The 23,967-nt window shown below is 42.4% G+C and overlaps 1 protein-coding gene across 3 annotated transcripts in view; it reads left to right on the forward strand.

The window, feature by feature from the left end:
* PCSK2 (proprotein convertase subtilisin/kexin type 2) overlaps nucleotides 1–23,967 on the forward strand; it is a 191,608-nt gene that overhangs the window by 138,758 nt on the left and 28,883 nt on the right. For all 3 annotated transcript variants that reach the window (XM_069495994.1, XM_069495993.1, XM_069495995.1), the window contains 3 exons: nucleotides 5,611–5,687; nucleotides 17,452–17,540; nucleotides 23,312–23,487. In XM_069495994.1, the coding sequence (XP_069352095.1) occupies nucleotides 5,611–5,687; nucleotides 17,452–17,540; nucleotides 23,312–23,487 (342 nt within the window). The remainder of the gene's footprint in view (nucleotides 1–5,610; nucleotides 5,688–17,451; nucleotides 17,541–23,311; nucleotides 23,488–23,967) is intronic.

Genomic DNA, 23,967 nt, shown 5'->3' on the forward strand with positions numbered 1-23,967 from the left:
TGAATACAAGTGCCCTGTGTCCGCTCATTCTCAAAATAATATTTTAAATGCATAAATAAAATACTTAGGATAACCATAGACTAATACATAGTCTGTATGGGCTGCTATGACAAAATATCTTAGACTGACTAATTTATAAACAACAAAAATTCATTGCTGGCTGTTCTGGAGGCTAGAAGTCTAAGATCAAGGTCTCAGCAGATTCTATATCTGGTAAAGTCCTGTTCCTCATAGATGGCACTTTCTTAATACATCCTCACATGACGGAAAGGTTAAACAAGCTCCCTCGGGCCTCTCTTATAAGGACACTAATCCCATTTATGAGGGCTCTCCCTTCATGTCCTAATCAGCTCCCAAAGATCCCACCTGTTAATGCCAACACATTGAGGGTTAGATTTCAACATATGAATTTTGGAGGGACATCAATATTCAGACTGTAGCACCAAGGAAAGCTATGATATTGAAACACAATTATCAAAAGATTAAAAATGCACATTTATGAAATGCTAACATATATCTTTATTAATACATTGAGAAGCAAAATCTAGTGGAAGGTAGGGGTATGCCAAAAAGATATTTCAGCATATCTGCAACAACCATAATGTGGTATAAAAATACACGTTGCTGACAAGCTCACAGGTACTGCTAGTAACGTTGTGGTTTATATTCTACACCCCTAATTGAGGGAAATGCTCAATTTGAGGTGGCAGCTAGTGAAAATAACAATATGAATTTTTTCCACTCAAGTTTTGGAGCCTGTCTTGCAACCAGCTCTTAGAGATTCATTCCAATGAGTGGCAGCAAGTTACCTTATTAATATAGGGCACTCTGTTAAGAATTAGGAATTATTAGTATTAGTATTATCTTCTCTTCCGTTTAGTGCTCAGAACCTCACCCAAGTCTGCTAATAATGGTGGCAATGAGAGCCAAAGGATGGAGTGCTCAGTTCTGGAAAATACAAAAAGTCCAGTAGCCCAGGACATGGCTTGGGGCATGGTGATACTTGTGCAGCCTGAGTACTAGGATGTATTATTCCTCTTATCTGGAGAGTGCTCCAGTGACTACAAAAGTTGCTAGAATTTCTAGCAACAGGAAGGAAGTGATGAGAGGAAGTGTCAAATCCACAATTGGAGAACGCTGTGTCACTGGAAAAAGACATGACCCTGGAAACCTTAGGAGTACAGAAGAAAGATTTCAAACAAATTTCTGACGATGCATTTTTTTTTTAATTTTTTGAGTTCTGGAGAAATGTTAAATTTCATTAAGTTTTACAGCCAGACTTAATATAGACATAAATCCCTTTAATGTCGGTTTCAGTCAAAAGTGAGCTGAACATTATCGTTAAACCAGTGCATGTGGGAGAATCATTTGAGGAAAATCAAAATAGGCACAGTTGGGAACACTCAGCCATGACCATATTAGATGCAAGTAGGCACAATAGCAAAATTCTTTAGGCTCTAATGGGCTGGGCTATTTTGCTGCTCAGTTTCCAGGGCAATATGGTTGCAGTTCGAAAGTCTATCTGGGGAAGCTCATTTCTCTTTCATTAGTCCATGAGCACAGTGCAATTTCAGCTAATACTGTTACACAGCTCCTAGCTGGGTTATTTGGTTAAATGCCTTCAAGGAAAGTAGCAAAGCAGAATAAAGGGACAAATACGATGTAGTTGCTTGTTCTGAGTTCATACAGCTGTGGAATTACATTGGCAGTTAATCATACGCCAAGCTATACTCATCATCATAAACTCCTATTGTTTGAGATTGTTATTTAAGCCTTGTATTATTTGATGTTTCACAGAAAACATCTTGTCTTCTGTGGTACAATTTCTTTATGGTCTGGGCTTGTATATGACTATAACTAGATCTATTTCCTATCAGGGGCTCACAGACATGTTAGTCCCTACGTAGCGCATTTGTGTGAAATTGAAAATGACGCCCCCTACTGGTGGGTGAATTGCAAAAGAGCACTCTCCCTCTGGGTAAACAAATTAGTAAAGGTGCCCCCTTCCAGGCAGACAAATGAAAAAAAGGCAGCCCCTCTGAGCTGACCAATTATTTTTTAAAGCCCCATCCCAGGGCACATGGCTTGGTGCAGCCCCTAGTTGCTCCCCTTGGGCAAATATCCTTGTGCAAGGCACAACCTGCACAACTGTCCATGACAGCCCTGATTACAGAAACCATTTTCACAATGTTGTAATCAGACCAGAGTTTGCCCTTCAGTGCTCTATAAATATCTGTTCAATCACATCAGTGGATGCCATAAGAAATGTAATACGTTAGCCTATTAGGAGAGTCCAGTATTGTCAGAATGCTGACACAGGATCACTTTTAAAAATGAAAGATGAGTGAGTTGAGCAGACACCATGTACACCCATATCACCTGTGTGATTACCTTTGCATGCCTAGGGTGACTTACTATAAATACCTGCCTTTTTCTGCCGAGAGCAATGTTCTGACCATGGGAATAAGCAGGATACTTATAGTTGGAAAAACAGAAGAGCTAGAGGAATGGTAGCCCCTAGGAGCACCTTCAACCGGTGGTGGGCAGTGGGGTGGTGGGAACAATGGCAGTACTTCCTCACCATCACAGCGAAATGTTCTCTGCAGCCTCCATCAGTGTCCTGGTGGGCTGAGCCCCAGTTTCTGACCATGATAACTTGCTTGATAACCCATCTTTGATTGGCATGAGACATGGGAGGGGTTAGCTTCAAGCTCCTAACAATGTATCAGACTAGTTTATGTCAGATTCCTTTTTAGCAGCTGCAGCTCACCTAAGGAGAATGGGACACAGGACAGGTATGTCTCAGAGCGGGTGAGATGCTACAGTGTAGGAGGTCAATCACAGCCTGGGAGCCCCAGAGGACTAGGACATCGGTCAAGGATGTACAACCTCTTTCCAATAAAAGACCAAATAATAAATACCTTAGGTTTTGCAGGCCCCTATCACAACTGCTTAGCTCTGCTACATAGTGCAAAAGCAGCCATTACCCAGTTGGTAAACATATGGATGTGGCTGTGTTCCAATAAAACTTTATTGACAAAAACAGGCAATGGGCCAGATTTAGCCTGTGAGCCATATTTTGTGACCTTTGCCAGAGGTGATGTAAGAAACAGAAGGACAATACAAGAGACATCAGAGATGAGAGAATGTCCACACTGAGTTGGGCGATGTGCCTGCCAGTTTGTATCTTCTCTCATTTTACCCCCTCAGCAACCAAGTAGTAACAGTTTTACCATCTGCATTTTAAAGATGAGGATACTACAGTTTCCAAAAAATGAGAAAATTCCCAAGGCCAAAAACAGCCTGGTTTCAAACCAGGTTTATCCGACTGGCATGCCTCTCTTCCTTTCCCTTCACCAAGCTGGTACCTGCAGACACAGTTGTCTTGGGCAGCTCAGCAAGCGGGGCTCACTCATCACTGAGGCATTAAATTCCAGACTGGGGAGTGTAGATGGTAGGGCCAGAGCCGAGTTCAGTGTCAGGGGCTTCAGAAGCTTCTCCGTAGATGTGAAAGCAATGGACACAGGTACCACTGGGTTCAGGAACTCCCACCTGTCCCCACCAGCCTTCACGATATCTCAGCCCCACCCGAAGTGTGCCATTTGTCGGCCTGTGCCTTTGATGGTCCCACAAGTACAGCACCTCAGATATAACAAGCCAGAGATTTTCATGAAAATGAGTAAGTCACCTGTCCCTTCTTAGCATAGTATGCAATGCAGTCCATCTGTTTGAAGAGTACACAGTGCAAACAATGCCCAGCTTTTAATTATTAAACTTTCTAGCTTAGAGCAAATCTAGTCTTCCTTTCTGACTACACATTAAAATATTTAGAAATTAAGCCTTGGAATTATTAAATACCAGAGGTAGGGTTTTTATTCCCCTCTGAACTAAGCTTTTATAAAAGAAAATGAGCCATTATCAGAAGTTTCTTCCAGAAATGACTTCCAGGGAAGCCCTGAGGTCAGTTTGGATTCAGCCCAATCTTCTCACTTTCTGCGAGATGGTACAATGATAATTCAAGTTCTTAATGATGACTCTGAATCATCCTGATGCTGAATCATCAAACATTAAATTATTTTCACTAAAACAGCTAGTATTTTCTAAAGCAAGAAAATAGACTAATGCACTTTAGAAAGAAGTTAGAGAAATCCAAACAAAACAAGCATCTGGTTTAGCCAAGGATGAACAGAACATTAAATTTACCAAAACACCACTTTCTCCGCAAATGTCCATGTCAATGGCTCTTATAGAAAATCTGGTATAATTCAAGGCCAGTTTAACTTATTCCTGTACACAAATAATTTTATGGGAGAGAACATGGTAATTCAAATCAATATATAATTCGGCTTGGCTATAAAAGCATAAACAGAACCCTTGCAAAATATTGCTCATTATTCTTTCTTGCTAGAAACCATTTGATTTTTAGCCAGAAAACATACAGCCAAACAAGAATAACAACTGTTTGCCTTCCTTAATGCTCAGTGTAGACTGTTACCCAAGGAATTAAGCATTAGTCATCAAATTAATGGTAAAGACAACAAAATAGTTGGGGTTCCTAAGTTATCATCCATTTCAACATTCGGATGCAAATTTGACCCTAGATAATACATGACCTTTCTTCTTGTTATAAAAGTGGTCACAGAATTCTGTGAGTTCTCAGCTATAAGCCGGGCTCTTAGAACTCCCTAGCTACCCCTATGAACCCCACCACCCTAGGGGGTGGGGGGTTACTGTGCACCAGAAAGATAAGCCAGAGCCGAATGTCTATGAAACCAGAAACTCGGGCAATTGAGCACAAAGGTTCCCCCATTTTCTCTAATTGAACTTAATTTCCACCTGCCAGTCTAATTTTTCCCTGATGATAGAAACTTGGTCTTGGTCAACTTAGGTTTTGCCCCCACCCTCCCTGTCTCCAGAACTGCTCCAAAGGACTCAAGCTCCAAAGGACTAACACAGCACTACAGAGAGGGAGAAAGTCATCCTGGGCTCATTTTTCATCATCTGTCCACACTGGCTTCTGCGGCCACCCTGTTCCCATTGCCCTCAGTTACCATGGATTCTGCCCGAGCCCTGGATCCTCACCGTCCTGACCACCAGAACTTTCTAGACCAGCTGGTTCCCAAGGCCAGTCCTCACCAACCTCAGCTTCCCACGGAACATTCTGCCAGGCCCTGCTCTGCGCTGGGGCCACCGGAGCCCGTAGCTAAGATGCCTCACAGAGGCACCCTGATCTGCGACTCCACGCCCCTGTCGTGGGCTGAGTCCTGGACCTCTCTGAGGTTGGCTATGCCCACATGCCCCCACTCCACTCCAAGAACATAGCTCAGAAGCAAGAGGCAGCCCTCGGGGCCCCTATGAGGGCCCCACAGTGACCACTCATGTCAATTTCCTATCCACCTCACCTGGAAGCCTGGCAAAAGGTATCAGGGGAGGATGGAAGGCTCCAAGGACACACTTCAGCTCTGCCACAGTTTTGCAAGGGCTGGTTCAGCACAGAACATTAGCACAACACTCCAGGGAAAGACTATAAATGTAAAACAGTCTCACAGTGTTTTCTCTTCACTGTGCCTCTGGCTTTATTGACCTAACAAGGTACCTTGTGTTTTTCAGAACGCAGAAGCAAGTTACGACTTCAGCAGCAATGACCCTTATCCTTACCCTCGGTACACAGACGACTGGTTTAACAGGTAAACCGAGCCTGCCCAGGCATCTTTGACTTCAACCCCAGGCTTAAACCCCAGGCTTTGGGGTTTAATTTGGCTTTGGTTTGTCTAAGGCTTGAATATCACCAGCAAAATAATCCCTATGCTTCACTAAATTATATCGTGGTTTTTCTCTTCCTAGTGGCTACATTCTCTATAAATTTGTGGAATTTTTAATATTTCAATCTTCCTCTAGAATTATCTTTCGACTCTTTTGTTTTGTTGAACTAGAAATTATTTGCCACTGTAATCTATTCAAGATAGAAGAAAATAGCAATAAGAAGTCTTTTCTCAACCCACTACAAGGTGATTTAAAACATGCTGATTTTGCTAAATCTGTTGAAACTATTGGGCAGAATATTTTTGCCCCATGGGTCTGTGTCTGTATGTTTTTGAAAAGTGTTTCTGCTATAACCTCATAACAGCTCATGTGGTCCCTTTCAACAGAAGAGTGTGATTGGCAGAAATTGGAAGTATTGCTTGGGATAAATGTCCCACCTTGTAAAATTACCCAAATGGTCCATCCAAAGGTATAATTTTCTTTAGCCTGTTTCACTACTAAATATGTAAATGTGGTCTTTTTCTTCAAGTAAGCATCTTGCTTACATTGTTGATTGCATATGAGAAATATCAAGAAACAAAGATGTGTGGCTTGCTCAATGAAAGAATACTATAATTTTTAAACCTAGTACTTCCCTACTATTAATGTCCTGGAGTGAAGTTCATAAAAATAAATGAACTTCAATTAATGCTATAAAAATATATTATGTGTAGAACACTTTATCCATTTCTTTTACTTCTCATGGCAACCTAAGTAGTAGATAAAACAAATGTCATTGTTTTCAGTTTAGTGATAAGGAAATAGGCACAGAAAAGTTACATGGCTTCTTTGGTCAAACAGTTAAGATTCAAGTCAAAGCCAAGATTAGACCCATGCTTCAAATTGTTTCTAAATCCACATTTGAACCATTCTTTTATAAGTATCATTTTTATTATTTTATACAAGAAGCATGATGTCCAGTGAGTGGCCAGAACCAGATCCTCAGTGGTCTCTATCGTTAGCAAGTTGACCTGACAATGTTAGGGATGGAAACAAGGTACACAGGTTTCAAGTGAAAATGCAGAAAAGAAAAAGAAAGAAAATAGAATTCAAATTTGTAACATTTTTAAAAGATCATTTCTGATGTCCAGTAGCACAATTCATTCTCTATCAACATATCTGCAGCCTGAAAATTATCATGCAGTGCTTGGAAGTGTCTGTTTGGCGAGTGAGAATGTATTGGGAAAAAAAAGGTCCAAGAACTTTTGGAACAAAGTGTCTCTTACTCCCATGACATCTAGCCCTAGGTCCTAGCATACACATAGCAAATAAACCACTTTCAGACCTAAGGATGTGAAGTTACCAAATAAATGTCACTAAGCCAGGGTCTAGACATAATTGGCAATGGCATCTGGAACACTCTAAGAAGAGCCATGGGGATAGCACGATTGATTACCAACTATCTGCATGAATATTGGAAAGGGCAGTAGCAACATGGGTACCAGCTACTTGCTATCTTTCTGTAGCTAGCAGATACTAAATTAATCTTTGTTGGAATGATCCAGACACAAAAATATAACAAACAGAATGGCTTTCGTCCAACCTCATTTTCTGAACCCAAACACAATCTCTCCCCTAATCAAATCTTCCTGAGTGATGTGCTGTTAAAAATACTCCTAAAAAAACAAACAAACAAACAAAAAACACTAAGGAAATGTCTTCTCTCTTAAATATTTCATTTGCAAACTTGTTCTGAAAAGTACAATTTTAAACTGGCTAAAAACCTCCAATTAGTACTAATTAGTGCTGAGGGTAATAAAATTCGTCATTGTCAGTACTAAGAATTCCCAAGTGTCCAATTACCCGAGACACAGTGACAGTGACTCAGGCAAGCATGATCCCTGTGTCTTAGGGAGCCAATGACTCAAGATAGAGGGTCCACTTTGACCAGTAAATGGGTTTTTCCCAATTATCAAGTCATTTTCAAAGATCCTCACCCACCATGGCTTGTTCTTACAAAGATCAGATGATGCCACCACTAAAATCATGGCCGCTCAAAACATAACTATGATTGTAGATGATTATGGGAGGATGGGGGGGGTCAAAGCTCAAGCCCACAGCACTGGGAGAATCTTTGGTCCCAAAGGTCGGCACCTTCCTGGAGATGATTCCTGCTTGGCATAAGGAGAATGTGAATGAAGTGTCTTTTCCATGAGGGTTAGGATATTTTTATTTAAAAGTCCCTTTTTAAAAGTCATTAAAAGATGAAATGATATTATGCCAGGTATCTTCATCAGGATTACTATGGCTTGAGGTAGGAGAGAGGAGTATGGGTTGGGGTGTAGAGACAATGACATTAGTCATGAGTTTGTCATTGGTAAAGCTGGGCAACAGGTACATAGATAGAGTCTATTTTTGTCTTTGATATTTTTTATAACAAGAGGCACATTTTTAAAGCATAGGGTATAAAAAGAGGCAATAAGCAGAACTGGGACTTTAGTTTGCTATCACAGAATTTCTCATTTTGGTGTGCAAGCTTCTGAGGAGTTGCAGTGCCATGTGAGGAGACAATAGATGCCCAGGTACAATGCAAAATGTAGCCAAGGCTGCAATAACACGACAAGGAGAGCTAATGCACGTCCAGCAGTTACTATCTCTAAGGCACTGTTCTAAGTGCTTAGCAGGTATTAATTCAATTAATTCTCATAACAACTCTCTGAAATAGGTATTACCATTATCTTCCCCATTTTGAAAACTGAAACACAGAGAGGTTAAGTAACCTGTGCAAAGTTACACAGTTAATATGTGGTGGAGACAGGATTTGATGCCATTGAGGAGTTCATTGGTCTAGGATTCGATTGAAGGTAATAGATAGAGTTAGGGGTAGGGAGAAAGTATTTAGTATATTCCAGAGCAAAAGTACAATTTGGGCAAAGAGGGGGAGGGAGGGAGGTGCAGGATTTGTTCAGGAGGTGGCGTGGATATCAGTCTGGAGGTTAGAGACTGGTGCAGGGGGCAGCATTCTAAGAAGCAATCATGGGAGAGGTGGAACTTGAAAGTTTTCGACAGGTTGCCAGGAGAAAGAAGAAAAATAGATTTTGTGGGTGGATCAGAAACTGGGCAGGGGGCAGAGATGAGAATCACCTCCCATTGCATTCAGGGAGTGTCGCTACCCCGAAGCTCCAAGATCCCGGAGCCCAGCACTTGCCCTTTGCTGGCGCAGGGTCTTCTGCTGATCCATCGTGAGCCTCTCGCCGGCTGTGCAGACACACAGGCACGCCCCCGATCCTTTAGGGTTCTCTCCTGAACATGGGCACTAAATCCAATGCCTCATCTCTGTTCCACAGACTGGGGCTTTTGAGAAATGCTCATTTCAGCATGCACCAAAACTCTAATAAAGGGCTGACCGAAGCAGACCAACAACGGGCTTGTTGCTATTGACTATTCCAGCCACACAGCCTGCTACAAAGGCTAGTTAGAATGCAGGAGCAATTGCTGCACAGGAAAAGACAGCGGCTCCCGATCACAGGATTCTCACTGCTGTGGCAAGTAGAAAGTGAAATGCACTAGAAGGGATAGTCAAGCAAGTAAAATGTTCCCCTTGGTTGGGAAACCGAGTTCAACAGCAACATATCTCTTCTGAGTTTTCCATCATCTCATATCCTCTGCATTATTATTTTCCTTCAAGGGTACATTTCTTTAAGAACACATTTAAAACTCCAAACCAAGGATGCTTTGTGAAAACAAACTTCATACACATGCAGGACTGCTTTTAGAGACTATGTATATTAGAATGTCTTGCCCTGTGCTTGACTGATTTTGTAGGATTGTTCCTTTTTAAACAGAGCAAGTGTATTTATTCCATTGCGAATCATTTAATAATTACATGCAGTATCCAAGCTCCAGGGATATATCTGAAACACAGTTGAGAAATTTGCAAAAGGATTATAATTTTCTCCTGGTTTGCAATCAGAAAAATACATTTGGCCAAACAAAATAATAATAATAGCTCAAAATGTAAAAAGATAGAACGTAATACACATTTAATGAGCATAATGTACAAAACAGATATAATTATTTTGATGGGTGGTATCAGGATCTAGCATTACATGTTTTTCTTGCTGGCACTCAATAAGTATTGATTGGCTGGTTGATGGATGGGTGGCAAACCTTTTCAGCTATGCCAAGATGTTGAGTGGCCTTGACATCTGTCCATTTTCGAGCTGCCCACTGCTCACAAGGTTTGCAGCCTACGTTTTGTCAATAATCTTGTAGCCTTGCTCAGTTTTAGGTCAATGTTTGGCGATGCATTGCAGATCTGTATTCCATTACTGTGCTGTTGTCCATAAAAATCCCTCTTGCATAGCATTTCTTTGACAGCCATTCGCCACTGAAATGTCATCCCTGCCATCGACAATGTTTATGAAGCATCAGAGGATGCAGCGTGCTCTATCTATTAAGCCCTAAAGAGTAAGAGATTCTGGATTAGATGCAATTCCTGGCTGCAAAAAGTTTACTATAAATTCAGGAAGAGAGAAGACATTTATTACTCAAGCAACCAAAACAGGGGGAAGGAAGAAGAATAAATGGATGCTGAAGGACATGTATCTCTATGTGAGCTAATTTGATTGATAGCATTAGTTAAACCTTCAAATAAGAAAAATTTTCAGTGATTAACTTTTTATTCTGATTAAAAATCATATTTCATTCTGAAGAGCTCTGCACAACAGGACACAGAAGAACATGTGAGAAAAATGGCCCTCTCTGGTTGGCTATTTTCACACTGATGTATACCGATACCTTACCCTGGTGACAGTTAATGGTTCTGGAATAGATGAACATCTTTCCCTTATGTCTTTATGGACCAATTCTAAAATGGCCTCCTGGATAATAAAATTCAAACTGCTTTCAAAGACGTAATCTCACTTTTTTTTTCATGTGCACTTCAAGACTACTTCGTAAGTCGGTATTAGCTCAAAGGTTGCTGCTTGTAACTAATCCTTTCCACATCCAAACCAGAGCACAGTGAAATCCAACAGAGTTCAATTTGTTAGCTATTCTGAGCCATTGGGGAAATACTGCAGGGTTTTTCTTTTTTTTCTTCTAGTCCCCTACCTGGATTAGTAAAGTCTTCGTTATTTAAATGTTCCCTTCAGCTAAAAGAAATAGAGATAATATAGATTTAGGGGTTATGGAGAAAATTATAAAGATTGTAAAAGAAATACCTATATGTTGGTATAATCATTTCTACTTTGGAAGCTAATGGTGTGCATGCCATACTGAGAGATTCACAGTCCTCCGTTGGCAATAATGATTTTCTTAAAAGAGAAAAATACAACAGATTATGGTGGACAAATGTGGTTATATCATAATAATTGCTTGGTTTGGAATGAGTGATCGCTGAGTCAGTCTCCCTATCTATAAAATAGGACTAAAGCTCTCACCTTGAAAGTTTGTGTTGGGGGTTACAGACAGGTTTACCCAGTACTTGGTACAGAGCATGGCACATGGCAGGCACTCTCCAAACAGAAGCATATATAATGGTGAAATTCGGTAAAGTGATTTCTACAGGAGCTAATTCAATGATTCTCCAACTATTAATGGATAGAAAAGTAGGAGAATTTATGCCAAAGGAATAAGTAGATGACCCAGCCACTCACTCATCTTGCTCAGACAGCCACTCTGTCATCTGAACTTTTGACAGAAACTAGGTAACAGTCAGTTCAAAGTTAAACTTTCTGGCAGGAGTCTAGTGCCTGTGTTTCTGCATTGCTGATTGAAAGAGAAGTTATATCCAAAGATACCTTGTATGCACGAGACCAGGTTGATCTGTTAGGAAAACTGAAATGCTTAGCACCTGACCCCAGGAAGATGGAGAGCCTCCTCACTTCTCCAGAGAGCACTAGGTACTTGCTGGCAGACCCAGGGATTTCCCCAGAAGCATCTTTGCACCTTCTCACCTCTATTCTAACCTATTCTGTCTAACATATTTGCCTCTCACCTATTCTAACCAGTAGGCTCTTGAAACCCCTACGTCTCACCCTGCAGAGCTCATTGGACATAAACCAGCAAATGTGGATGCCCAACTAGCTGGAGAGTCTCTGCATTTCAGCTCTAGTACATCTAACATTGGAGCTTCTTTCCCCAAACATCTGGCTGGAAAGACAGCAACTGGTCGGCATGGGAATTGGTTTTCTAAGAATCTGTAGACCTAGGGAGACTGGAAACTGGAAGACAAATATAGCCTCAAATAAGATGAACCTGGCCAAACTTCACAGTGATCTGTCTTCTCTCCATATCTCTGTGAGTCCATTATAAGACCTGGCTGTGGGAAACAGAACTAAGGAGTCAATTGGTGCAACCACAGGACCAGTAGCCAGGAAAGGAGCCCAAAGGAAAAGAGAGAAAGACAGGGAGGCAGGGGGATTATATCTCAAAATTAGCCTGAAATCTAAAATTCCAAAATATCTGAAGAAAATGCACCCACCAAAATTAAAAATGAGGATATTAATTTATACCAGATGAAATTTATTTTATGAAGCAGTCTTTAAAAAGACTTTTAAGTTATTCTTAGTTTGCTCAGAGTGATAAATACACGGATAACATTCATTTAAAAAGAAAAACAAATGATGGGAGAAACATTGGCAAAAGAAAAGGAAAGAAAGAAAGAAACTTTGAATAGAAGGAAGAACTTATTGCAATTGAAAAACAGAGCCTGTGGAATAAAATCTCAATAAATGGAGTAAAATCTAGCCTGGATGCAGTTGAAGAGCTAATTATCGAATTGAAGACAACACTGTCTGTTTATCAAAAACCTACAGCAAACATTATTGTGAAAGGTAGAACTTTGATAGTATTCTCTAAGTCTGGAACATGATGAGGGAGCTGCCTGTCATCTTTCATTCAACACTATGCTATATCTCATAGCCAATCAAATAATTGTAAATCTAAGAAAATGTGTGAGATCACCAAGGAGAAAATTATCAAACTTTAGGTAAACACATAAAGAAGTCCTGAATTAATAGGGTGGCATACTTAGTTCATGGATAAGAAGATGGATTTCTCAAACAAGATACTAAAACACAAAGAAAAGGAAAAGATTGATAAACCTAACTACATTAAAATTAAACACTTCTGTTCAACAAAAGTCACAATGAACAAAGCTGGAAGACAAGCAAGCCAGAGTAGAAGATATTGCAACAAATTTTATGAAAAAAAGAACTAATATCCAAAATTTATAAAAGAATAGCTACCAATCGAAGAAAAAAAAAGATAAACACCTCAATAGGGAAAAAAAAATGGACCAAGGTTATCAACAGGCAATTCACAGAGGAGAAAAACGTGATCCAATGAACATATGAAAAGATTGCCTTGCTAATGAGAAAAATGCAAAATGAAACACATCACCCAATAGGTTAGCCTGGGCTTGTTCACATGGCACCTGGGCAGGGCTTCAGAAGAAAAGGAAGAAGCTGCAAGGTCTCTTGAGGCCTAAACTCATCACTTCTGCCACATTCTTTTGTCCAAAGCAAGTCACAAGACAAGTCCAGATTGAAAGACCCAGGACTGTGAAGAGACATGATGTCATGATCAATTATTAAGAAGCCTCCATTCATTGCTTACTGTTAATTAGTGTTGCCTAATTTAGCAATGAAATGTTTCTTCCCACATGTTCCTCTGGAGAGCCCATGACATTCATTTCCCCCACTTAAAGGCCAAAATTAAGGATACAGGAGCATTATTCAATGTCTTGTCTTTGTTCAAATCAGTTCACTCGCATTTGTCCTCCAGCCTTTAATGAGCATTTTTAGGGCAGGGATGGGTTTATCACCTTCAGGTAGGGTAGTGAGGTGGTCCAGTCATAAAGCATTGGTTGCAGACCTGGCCCAGCCACTTTCTCATTGTGCACATTTGGGAAAGCACTTTGGGAGATTTTGTCAGGGCTGATTATTAAATAATAATATATCAGGTTGTTAAGTATGGAATGTCCGATTTCCTTAAGTACTAAGTTTGACAGTTGATATCTCTGACATTTCACTTTGACATTTCTTGGGGTTTTTTTTGTCATTGTCGTTTGGTTGGTTCATTTGTTGTTGTTGTTGTTTTTATTGTGAAGGTACATCCTTATTCTTTCAAACACACATTTTGGCTTGTGATTATCTTTCAAATTTTTTAGAGCAATTTTTGTGAAACAATGGGTAAGTCAAAAATTTGTGTTATTTTCAAATATGAATTCCATCATGGAACCAATGCAGGGCAGGCAGCTCGAAATATCAACAAAGTGTTTGGGAACGATGTGGCTAATGAATGAATGCACAGTACATCGGTGGTTTGAGAAGTTCCATTCTGGTGATTTTAATCTTGAAAACGAGCCATGTGGGTGACCTGAGACCAAGGTGGATAATGATGAGCTAAAAGCTATAGGGGAAGCGAATCCATCTCAACCTACAGCAAGGTTTGACGTTACTATTCCAATGATATTGGACCATTTGAAACAAAGCAGCAAGGTAAAGAAGCTGGATAGATGGTTCCACATGAATTAAACAAGTATCAGAAAAGAAATCATCTCGAGGCTTGCCTTTCTTTATTGTCACAACATAAAGGTGAGCCATTTCTATACCATATTGTTACGTGTGATTAAAAATGGATTCTTTTTAATAATCACAAGTGTTTGGCACAATGGTTGAATAAAAATGCAGTGCCTAAACACAATCCAAAACTGAATGTTCCTCAAAAAAAAAAACAAATGCTGTCTGTTTGGTGGTCCAGTGCTTATATTACCCACCACAGATTCATGAAACTCGATCAATTGATCACAGCGGATGTCTACGCAACCAATTGGACAAAATGATGAGGACACTTGCAATTAAGCAGCCGAGATTGGTCAATAGAAACAGGCCAATCCTCTTGCAAGACAATGCTCAACTACATGTTGCACAAACAACGCTGCTCACAGTACCGAAACTGGACATGGAAACTCTCTGTCATCCACTGTATTCACCAAACCTTGCACCAACTGACTACCACTTCTTCCAGGCTTTGGACCACTTCTTGCAAGGAAAACTATTCAATTCTCAACAAGCTGTGGAAAATGCCTTTCGCAATTTTATTGCCACTCGCTCTCCAGGCTTCTTCGCTGCTGGCATAAGCAAGCTACCATTAAGATGGCAAAACTGTGTTGATAGTTTAGGCACACACTTTGATTAATTGTACTGCTTCTTGTTTGAGATATAATAAACTAAACTTTGGATTCAAAATCGGACACTTCATATTTAATGACCTAATAATTATGATCAGTTGAATTAGACATGGGACTGATTTTTAAACTTTTATTTAAATAACTGTTTGTTCACATGAACCAAACAGCAAGCAGGCAAGCCTAATTTAATCAATATCCATTAAAGTTTCATTTTGAAATATATTAATGTATGTACATACATATAAAGCATATGTATGTACTTTATATATGATTTGACATAAGTATATATTTGTGTATTTGGATGTGTATATAAGTATATATTACATATAAATATATATGTATATAACTATAAATATATAAGTACATATAAGTACAAATATATACTTAAATACATACATTTGAAGTATATATGAATCAATATAAAGTGTACATATATTTCATTATATAATATACCTATATGTGAGCTTCCAGGCTGGTTTTTTTAGCATTTTATCTAGCATTTTCTTCAGCATTTGGCATAAAAGGTATGAAAGCCACTTCCATGATAGACTCACCCATCAAACCATAACTAAACACCTTCTTAAAATCTCAAATGTGCTTTACAGAAAACTGAAAGACAAGTACACAATGGTTTATTCAGCACTTCAAGTTTTCACAGAGCTTTAAACACAAGGGCCACCCTCTGCTGTGACACAGGGTTTATGTCTGCACAATATACAGATTTCATTCTTGTTTCAAAGGGAATTTTGAGCCCATGAAATATGTAGCCTTTGTGGAGGCAGGATTTGCTTCGGTTCATACAGAGAAAGAATATGTGTGTGTATTTTTTTCCAACCTTGGATGTGACTATTTTTAAGGGCCGGTGCAATAGCCTTACTTGCCCCAGGAGGCTGTCCCAGACAGAGGGCCAGTCAACACTGCAGAAACCGAAAGTTCCTGGGGAATCGCAGCCCATGGGCCCCCACCCACATTTCCTGCTGGTGCACCGCCGTTTGAGTAGTGAGTGGAAAGACCAGCCTTCCCTGCCCTGTGTCTTCAGCAGGCCATGCTCACACTGTCCCTGCAGACCTGGCAGCATGGCCCATTCAATTCATTAGCTGCTCCACAGACCATTAAAATGGATTTTTCAGACCTGGGGCTGATAGTTTCGGATGACTTGTACCATCGGAATGTTCCACATCTTGAATGCTGTTTGGGGCTTAAAGCACAGACTGACTGATTCAGAGTTTATACTTGTTTCAGTTCTCTATTGCTGCTTAACAAACGTCGCAGCTTAAAAAACAACAAACACTTCTTTGTTCACAATCCTGGAACCTGGGCTGGCTCCGCAGCAATAGCCTGTTTCTCTCTATGTCCTGTTGACTGGGCCATTTGTATGGATGTGACGGATGAAGGTGGCTTCCCTCACACATCGGTTTCCACCATGGATGTTGCTGGGCCTCTCTCTCTCCACGGAGCCTCATCCATTCCCAAGCTAGCCCACATTCCTCATCCATTCCCAGGCGAGCCCACATTCCTCATCCATTCCTAGGCTAGCCCACATTCCTCATCCATTCCTAGGCTAGCCCATGTTCCTCTACATGGCACCTGGCCCCAGAGGATGGAAGTGGAAACTGCCAAGCCTCCTAAGAAGTGGCATATCGTCTTCCGCTGCATTCTCTGGGTCAAAGCAGGCCAGCCCAAAACAAGGGGAGGGGAAATGCATATGGAACAGGAGTAAAACTGTTTGGAATCCTTCTAAGGGAGGAGAGAACAGCATCACAGAGAAAATGAATGGAATTACAGCATCTGTTGCAGACAACATTCGAGACCATGAGCTCATTCTCTTCTCAGAGAAGGCCTTGCTCAAAATTGTAAGGCCAGGCAAATCTTGGAAAGATCATTTAATCATTGGATTCCTAATCTGAACAGCCTCAAAGGTTCTGTGGACCCCTTAAAATTCTATGCAAAGTGTTGCCCATGTATGCTTTTTTATTCCTGGATGGAGGTAGGATCATAGTATTCAATATGTTCTCAAAGGAGGCTATGATCCAATAAAGGTAAGTAACATTATCCCATTACTGACAGGCAGGGTTACTCCCCGTGTACTGAACCAGCCTTGAAAATAAGCAGCACCCCACAATTCTAGCACTTACAAAAAAAATATCAGAGCCATTCCAACCCTCACAAACCTGTTTTTATATTGTGTTACATTCTTACAGAAACTTCTCTGTTTTCTGCAAAAAGATACTTCAAATTTTGAAGTAAAAACCAAACGTTAAGGCTGAAAATGTTCTGAGAAGCCTCTTTATGACAGAAAAAAACCAAGGTCAAGAAAACAACCCAGAAGGGCCAGAGGGAAGGAAGAAGTCGGGATGTACAGACAGAAAATTGGGTGGACCACGTGCTGGCTCAACTCTAGCTGCACGGTTGAAAGGAATCTAATTATTTCCAGTTAATGGAATTTAAAGACCCTCCTCTAAATTCTCTTCACTCTGTACCTAAAATGTCTTATTTATTTTTTTCCAAAGCCATGGGACCCGATGTGCAGGAGAAGTTTCTGCTGCAGCCAACAACAATATCTGTGGGGTTGGAGTGGCATACAACTCCAAGGTTGCAGGTAAGCCGTCCCTGCCAAACAGCCAGCCCCAGAAGGTACCACACACTCTGGTCTCCAGCCCAGCCAGGGGCTGGCAAAAAAAAAAAAAAAAAAAAAAATTCCCACTAAGGGAGGAGAGCTAGGATCCATAGATTTAGCAGATATGGAAAAAAAAAAAAAAAAAAAAAAAAAAAAACTTTTTTTATTTTAACCTGCATGGCAATATCAATATATTTTTAAATTTTTAATTTAAGCATAATATAAATAAAGAAAAGTACACCAATCATAAGCACACAGCTCAATGAATTCTCACAAACTAGACACACCCATGTAATGATCAGGAAACAAAACATGTCCAGCACCCCAAAGCCCCCCTCATGTTCCCTCCCAGTTACTACCCAAACACACAAGAATAGCCATGGTCCTGCTTCCTAACAGCAAGAATTGGTTATTGCCAGTTTTTTTTTAACTCTATATAAATGGAATTGTATAGTCACTACTCTTTTGTGTCAATGTAATATATTTTCATAAGACTCAACTATAGACTATAGAATATAAGGAAGTGTGTACAAATTATTTGTAAACGTACTCCGAGCAAATGTTTTGCACAGTGGATCTCATCTTTAAAAAGATATATGCCACCTAGAACTTTTTTATTAAGTTCCATTGGGTAGGATATTTAACATTTTCCCCTTTACAGAAGCTTTAGAAATGAGAGTAGCAAGTCACTGGAAATTTAGAAACCAACATTTCTGCCCTACCACTACCAAAAAAAAGAGAGAAGGAGAAAGAGACAAAGACAGAGAGATTCATAAGCTTTCAACAAGATGCCGGAGAACAGAGTGCTCCTGTCTTGTTCCAAGTTTGCATCAAATTGGTTAATTTATTCAGGCTGAGTCACCCAATCTTGGTTTTCTTTTTTTTCTTTCTTTTTTTTTTTTTTTTTAAACAACAACTGTCTTGATATTTTTTTTTTTTTTCCTGGCAATTTAATGTAACTGTAAACCTACTTTCTGCTGACACTTGCATTTCCAGGGAACTAAATAAAACAAAAGTAACCTATACAAACCCACTATTAACCTCTTTCAACACTGTTTGCTAAGAGGCTTGCCTGAACTGGGTGTTGAATTTCACAAAAGAATACATCTGGAGGTTTCTGAAATATAAACAGAGGCGGCTTTACCCCTCGTTTGGTTTTGGCTCTCTTTATCTTGTGCGTATCCAAAATGCTGGTGTTAAAATGTCAGGAGCCATTATGAGCTCAGGGGAAAAAATATTGCTCAGTTAATATTTTATAAGCCAGGCTCATACCTGGGGTGGTATCTGAGATGAGACCGTTCTGTGCTCACCAAACGGAGGCAACTGAAAAACTCAAACCTGAGTTACCCAAAGGTAACTGGTTGTTTGAACAAAGAACTGCCTGCAAAAGTTAAAAGAGTTAGGGGCAGCCCATAGCTTTCTGGAGGTTCATGGAGGAGATCTTTTCCCATCTGCTGCTTTTCTCTTTTTCTCTTCTGTCTTGTTATTTACATTCTGAAAACATCTGAGCTGTTCATCAAATGTGCCTGATTCTCCTGCTCTCTTAGTTTGGATTTCCTGACAGAGAAAGCTGAGACAGGGATTTGGGTGCAAGCAGCTTACGGGGGAGGTGGTCCCTCTTGGTTACGTGGGAGGGGGTCCCGAGAAGCCAGAATGAGGGAGTGAGGAAGGAAGGCAGCAAATGGGGGCGGGGGGGGGGGTTGGTGAGCTGGTTAGTCTCATGGGCAACTGGTCCTGCAGGTGCCCCTCTGACGGAGCGTGGGGAACACCCCTCGGAATTGTCCCCCTAAGGTGAGGGGGCTGGAGAGTTCATTGGCTACGGGTAGCTCCAGGGCCATGAACACCCTGGTCTGTCCAGCCTGCGCAGCTCACCTGGGCAGAGCAGAGCTCCCAGGGCAGAGAACTCCCCAGGCAGAAAGACCGACCAGGACCAGACCACAGAATCCCCGCAGGGTGCGACAGCCTCTGCCTCACCGGCCCAAAGCAGCCTGGGACCTCAAAGACCTGACAGTGCTTCTGTGAAACCCCAGGATAGATAGCTCAGGTGTCACGGCAACACTTTGAGGTTCCAGAAACAAAGAACAGAGGTGGAGGGAGGCATGCCCAGCCACACGAAGATTTCAAGCAAGGGCGCCTCTTTCCTCCTTTGTTTCCACTCCCTTAGCCCCAGCTGTGCCCCTTTGTGACCACTCACTCACGCTGGTTCTAACTGCTCAAGGGTCGAGGAGGCTGTAATCCCACTCCTGTGTCCTTTGGGGCAACCAGTGTCCTCGGCTCCCTGAGAGAATGAATTCTGCTTGAGAAAGTACTGGAGAGTTACTCGTGAATTGCAGACAAAAGCAGAGTTTCAGGACCCTTGACCTTACAGGCTTAGAGAGAACATTTTATTCATCCTGGCTGGCAATTCCAAAAGTTGGCTGGTTTTTAATTATTTGCTAACGATGAGCCAACCCCTTCCGGAGAATCTTGCCTTCCAGAAGCTTTCTGAGCTACCGAGGTCGAAAGCGCCACCTGCTGACCAACGAAGTTCATTGCCAGTCTCTGGTAGTCCCGAGGTGTTCAGTTTTGAGTTAGGGAGGCGCTGGGGCGATGCCTTCCGAAAAAGCCCACAGTTAAAATGCTGTTGAATCTTAGTCCAGAGATGGAAAGAAGAGTGGAGATGAGATTAGAAATTGAAGGCGGAAAGGGAAAAAAGAGCATTGAGCATCTCTTCATCTGTTGGTTGCCTGTTGGGATCTTCTGTTCATAAACTTTGCTCATTTTTCCATCGGGGGTCCTGTCGTTTTGTTTTTTTTTTTTTTTTTGCTAGTTTGTAGGCATTCTTGGTATGTCCTAGACATTAGCTGCTGATCTGTTTTAATCAGTGCGAATATCTTCTTCGTATCTGTCTTCATTTCAAACTTTCACATGAGACCACCAGTCCCTCTCAGTTCCCTCTTTGCATGTCTTACTAGCTGGGGATCCGGTTTTATTCTTCTCCAAATAGTGAACCAGTGTTCCCAACACCACCTATTCAACAACCCATCCTGTCCCTTTGATGTGTGGTACCACCTTCATTGTATATTAAGTTCCCATATATGCATGGCTCAATCTCTGGGTGAATATAATTTAGATAAAACCTCCTAGCAAATATAAATTTTAAAATGTAGTCGTGCTCCTTCTAGTGGACCTTCATATCTGTGCTTCACTCTCCCCACAATACCTCCGGATATCTATCTATCTCTCTCTCTCTCTCTCTCTCTCTCTCTTTCTGCATCCTTCCATATCTCCTAGCGCATCCAAGGGCAGAGGAGAGGCCCTCCCTAAAAACCCTTGGGTCACCCTCAGCCTCTGTCTTGGCTGCTAATGGTGCAGTGGCTTGCAAAATTAATACTGTATCTCATTCAATTAATGTATGCCTCATTCCTCTTGAGCTTAACGAGATTAAAAGAATGTCGGGCGCCTGGCCCCTGAGTATGAATGAGAGGCAGGCTTGTTCCCTGTCTGTGGCTGCCTTGCCTCCCTTAATGCTACAACAGTCAGAAGATGAATATACGTCAGCCCTGATGCTCTTGTGCAGCACAAAGGGAGCCCATGAGGGAAGGAAGAGGGAGACAAGCAGGGAGACAAGAGCCATGGGGAGAAAGAGGGTTCAAGGATGTGTGCACCGTGCCCCCAGCCCTGACAAAATCCAGGATTGCCATTGGTTGGCTTGTGGGGCGTCTGGCTTGTGGGGCAGTCAAGGACCACTTTGCACAAGGCTGAAATTCTCTTGCCTTCTAGTTGGGGTGGGCTGTTCAGTCCTGGTCATCTGGGCACTAGGCAAGTTCAAGGGCATCTGAGCTTTCTCCATGTAGGCAAATGTCAGCCTCTCTGTGTTTATTTCCCACCCACAGAGTTGGCATGACTTCACACAAGAAGAAAATACATTGTTCAGTTTATTCTATGGCCTGTTGGCTACCTTTTTTTGTTGAATAAATCTCTTAAATAAATAAAATATAGGTAGACCAAAAGCAAAATATAGAGTTTTAAATTTCCTGTCTCCTTATAAAACGAACCATAAAACTTAGCTTCCAGAAAGTTCAGACCAAAGAATGAGTTTATTCTGAATAAGCCTCCTCCAGGAGAAAGGATGTTAACTGATAATTGGATGTTTGTTAGCAAAAACGGTGACCTGACTTAGGGATTAATGTTAGTAGTAGAAGATGGACGATCTGGGCCTGTTATTATTTGTTCTTCTAGACCTGTTATTTCTGTTGGGGAGAAAAAGCAACTAAATAATGTAATAACAATGGACATTTATTTGCCAAATATTTATCAAGCTTAAGATAAATACCAAGCATCATGCTGATCCTCAGGGACACAGAAGTGAACAGAATAGACACCTTCCCTGTACTCAAAGACCTTGCCATCTGGTGGTGTAGGAATCATTCAAATAAGCAATTGTAATAGGAGGTTAAAGTGCAGTGCAGGGGTAGGGGGAGGATTTCAAACCATGCACAAGGGGAGCTCTATGAGTCACTGAAGAGGAAAGAGAGACCCTGAGTCTCCTGAGGTTTGACAATAGTTGACCCTTAAGAAAGAAATCCATTTTAAGTTGATTTGCATACCATGTTAGAGAGTGATGCGTGTGAAATGAATGTCCTTGAGTAATAATGTCCTTTGACCACCAGGGACAGACAAGGAAGGAGTGTCAGGATCCAGGTTTTGACTATGCCAGGCCCAGACCCTTCATTCCATAATCCCGGTGGATGGAAAGAATTAGGTCAGCTTCACTAACACGCCAGGCTGCTTGCCACGGAATAGTGTACCCAGTGACAAAGCCCCGTAGCCAGCAACATGGCGCCAAGCAGCCAAGCTTTGAGGGTAGGGATGAAGAGACAAAATGCCCATCCCATTGGCGGCTGCTGACTTAACCCTAGAGTGGCCTTTGTGCACCGCCAGAGGGGGACGTGAGATATGGGATCCTCAGCCTCGGCAGGGGCAGCTGGGACTGGGATGGAGGCCACCCACACCCCTTCTGCCTGTGTCCCTGTGTCCCCAGATTACACTATCCTAGACTGCAGGACTCTGCTCCTTTTCAACCTCCGGCAAGAGTCACTCCTAGGAAGCATCAGAAAACAACACCCACCCACATGGAGCAGAAAGAGGAGGGGGCTGTATCACACGCCCCATTGCTAATATAGTTTAGAATAACCCACTCGCCATTTCTGCCGTCCCCAAAGTCCCTTCTCAGCTACAGTGCAACTAGGGGTTCCTCTTTCCTGGCCTCACCGCACCCCTTGCACCGTCCCTGTGCCTCCCTCTGCCCTCATCCCCCTCCCCCCTGCCCTAATTTCTCCTTAAATATCAAATACCAATGTCCTCCCCACCGGACATGCGCAATAGCTTTATTTCGCCCCTGAAACTTGGCCCCAGTCAACACCCACTTCCTGGGGGCTGAGCTTCCGCTTAGACACAGGCTTATCAAGGAAGCTTTTCAACAAAGGTGGTCTCTCCCCATTAGGAATTCGTTCTAGTAAGGTTTGCTAGGACAGTAAAATTTTCTTCAAATAGTTACATAAGGAAAGGCGTGATGGGAGGGGAGGGATCCAAACAGGAGCGAGTGGGACGGTCTGTGCCTCCTTCTTGATCCTCGCACCCCACGGTGTCCCCCAGGGCATCCAGGGTCACCACCCCATCCAAGCACATGCAGGACCCGAGCCCTCCTCCACCCCACGTGTCCTGTGAACCCTGACACCCAAGCCTGGTGTTCTCTGCTCCCCTGTCCCCAGGCATCCGGATGCTGGACCAGCCGTTTATGACGGACATCATCGAGGCCTCCTCCATCAGCCACATGCCGCAGCTGATCGACATCTACAGCGCCAGCTGGGGCCCCACGGACAATGGCAAGACAGTGGACGGGCCCCGGGAGCTCACGCTGCAGGCCATGGCTGACGGCGTGAACAAGGTAACCCGGGCAGGGCGGGGCTGCCCCTGTGCGCTAACTCACGTCCTGAGGGAAACCCACACCAACACCGTGCGTTTAGCCAAGCAGGAGGCTGGTTAGAGGGGACGCCATGCAGGATGAGGGAGGGGACAGGGGAGGTGGGATGCAGGACTGGCTCCTACGAAGGAGACATGGAGGGCAGGGGGCAGGGGCTGGAGGATGGTCTCAGACTGCAGGCTGGAAGGGGCTTGTGCTGGCACCCCCAGGTCGATCGCTCGGTGGTGGATAGGAACAGCGTGCGAGCATCCCCCTCCCAATGCTCCGATGCTCCGGAGGTCTGAGCAGAGCCCCTCCACCACTGAGATTAGCCCGGAGAATAGAGGAGTCCAGAAGGGAGTGGGCAGAGCCTCCAAAGGCAGGGGGACTCGGGGACTCCTTCTCTGAGATGCCCTGCAGAGGCCACCCCTGACAAGACGAGAGCCCAGCCAGGCTCAGGGGACA

Source organism: Eulemur rufifrons, chromosome 20 (assembly GCF_041146395.1).
Source record: "Eulemur rufifrons isolate Redbay chromosome 20, OSU_ERuf_1, whole genome shotgun sequence".
Classification (NCBI taxonomy): Eukaryota; Metazoa; Chordata; class Mammalia; order Primates; family Lemuridae; genus Eulemur; species Eulemur rufifrons.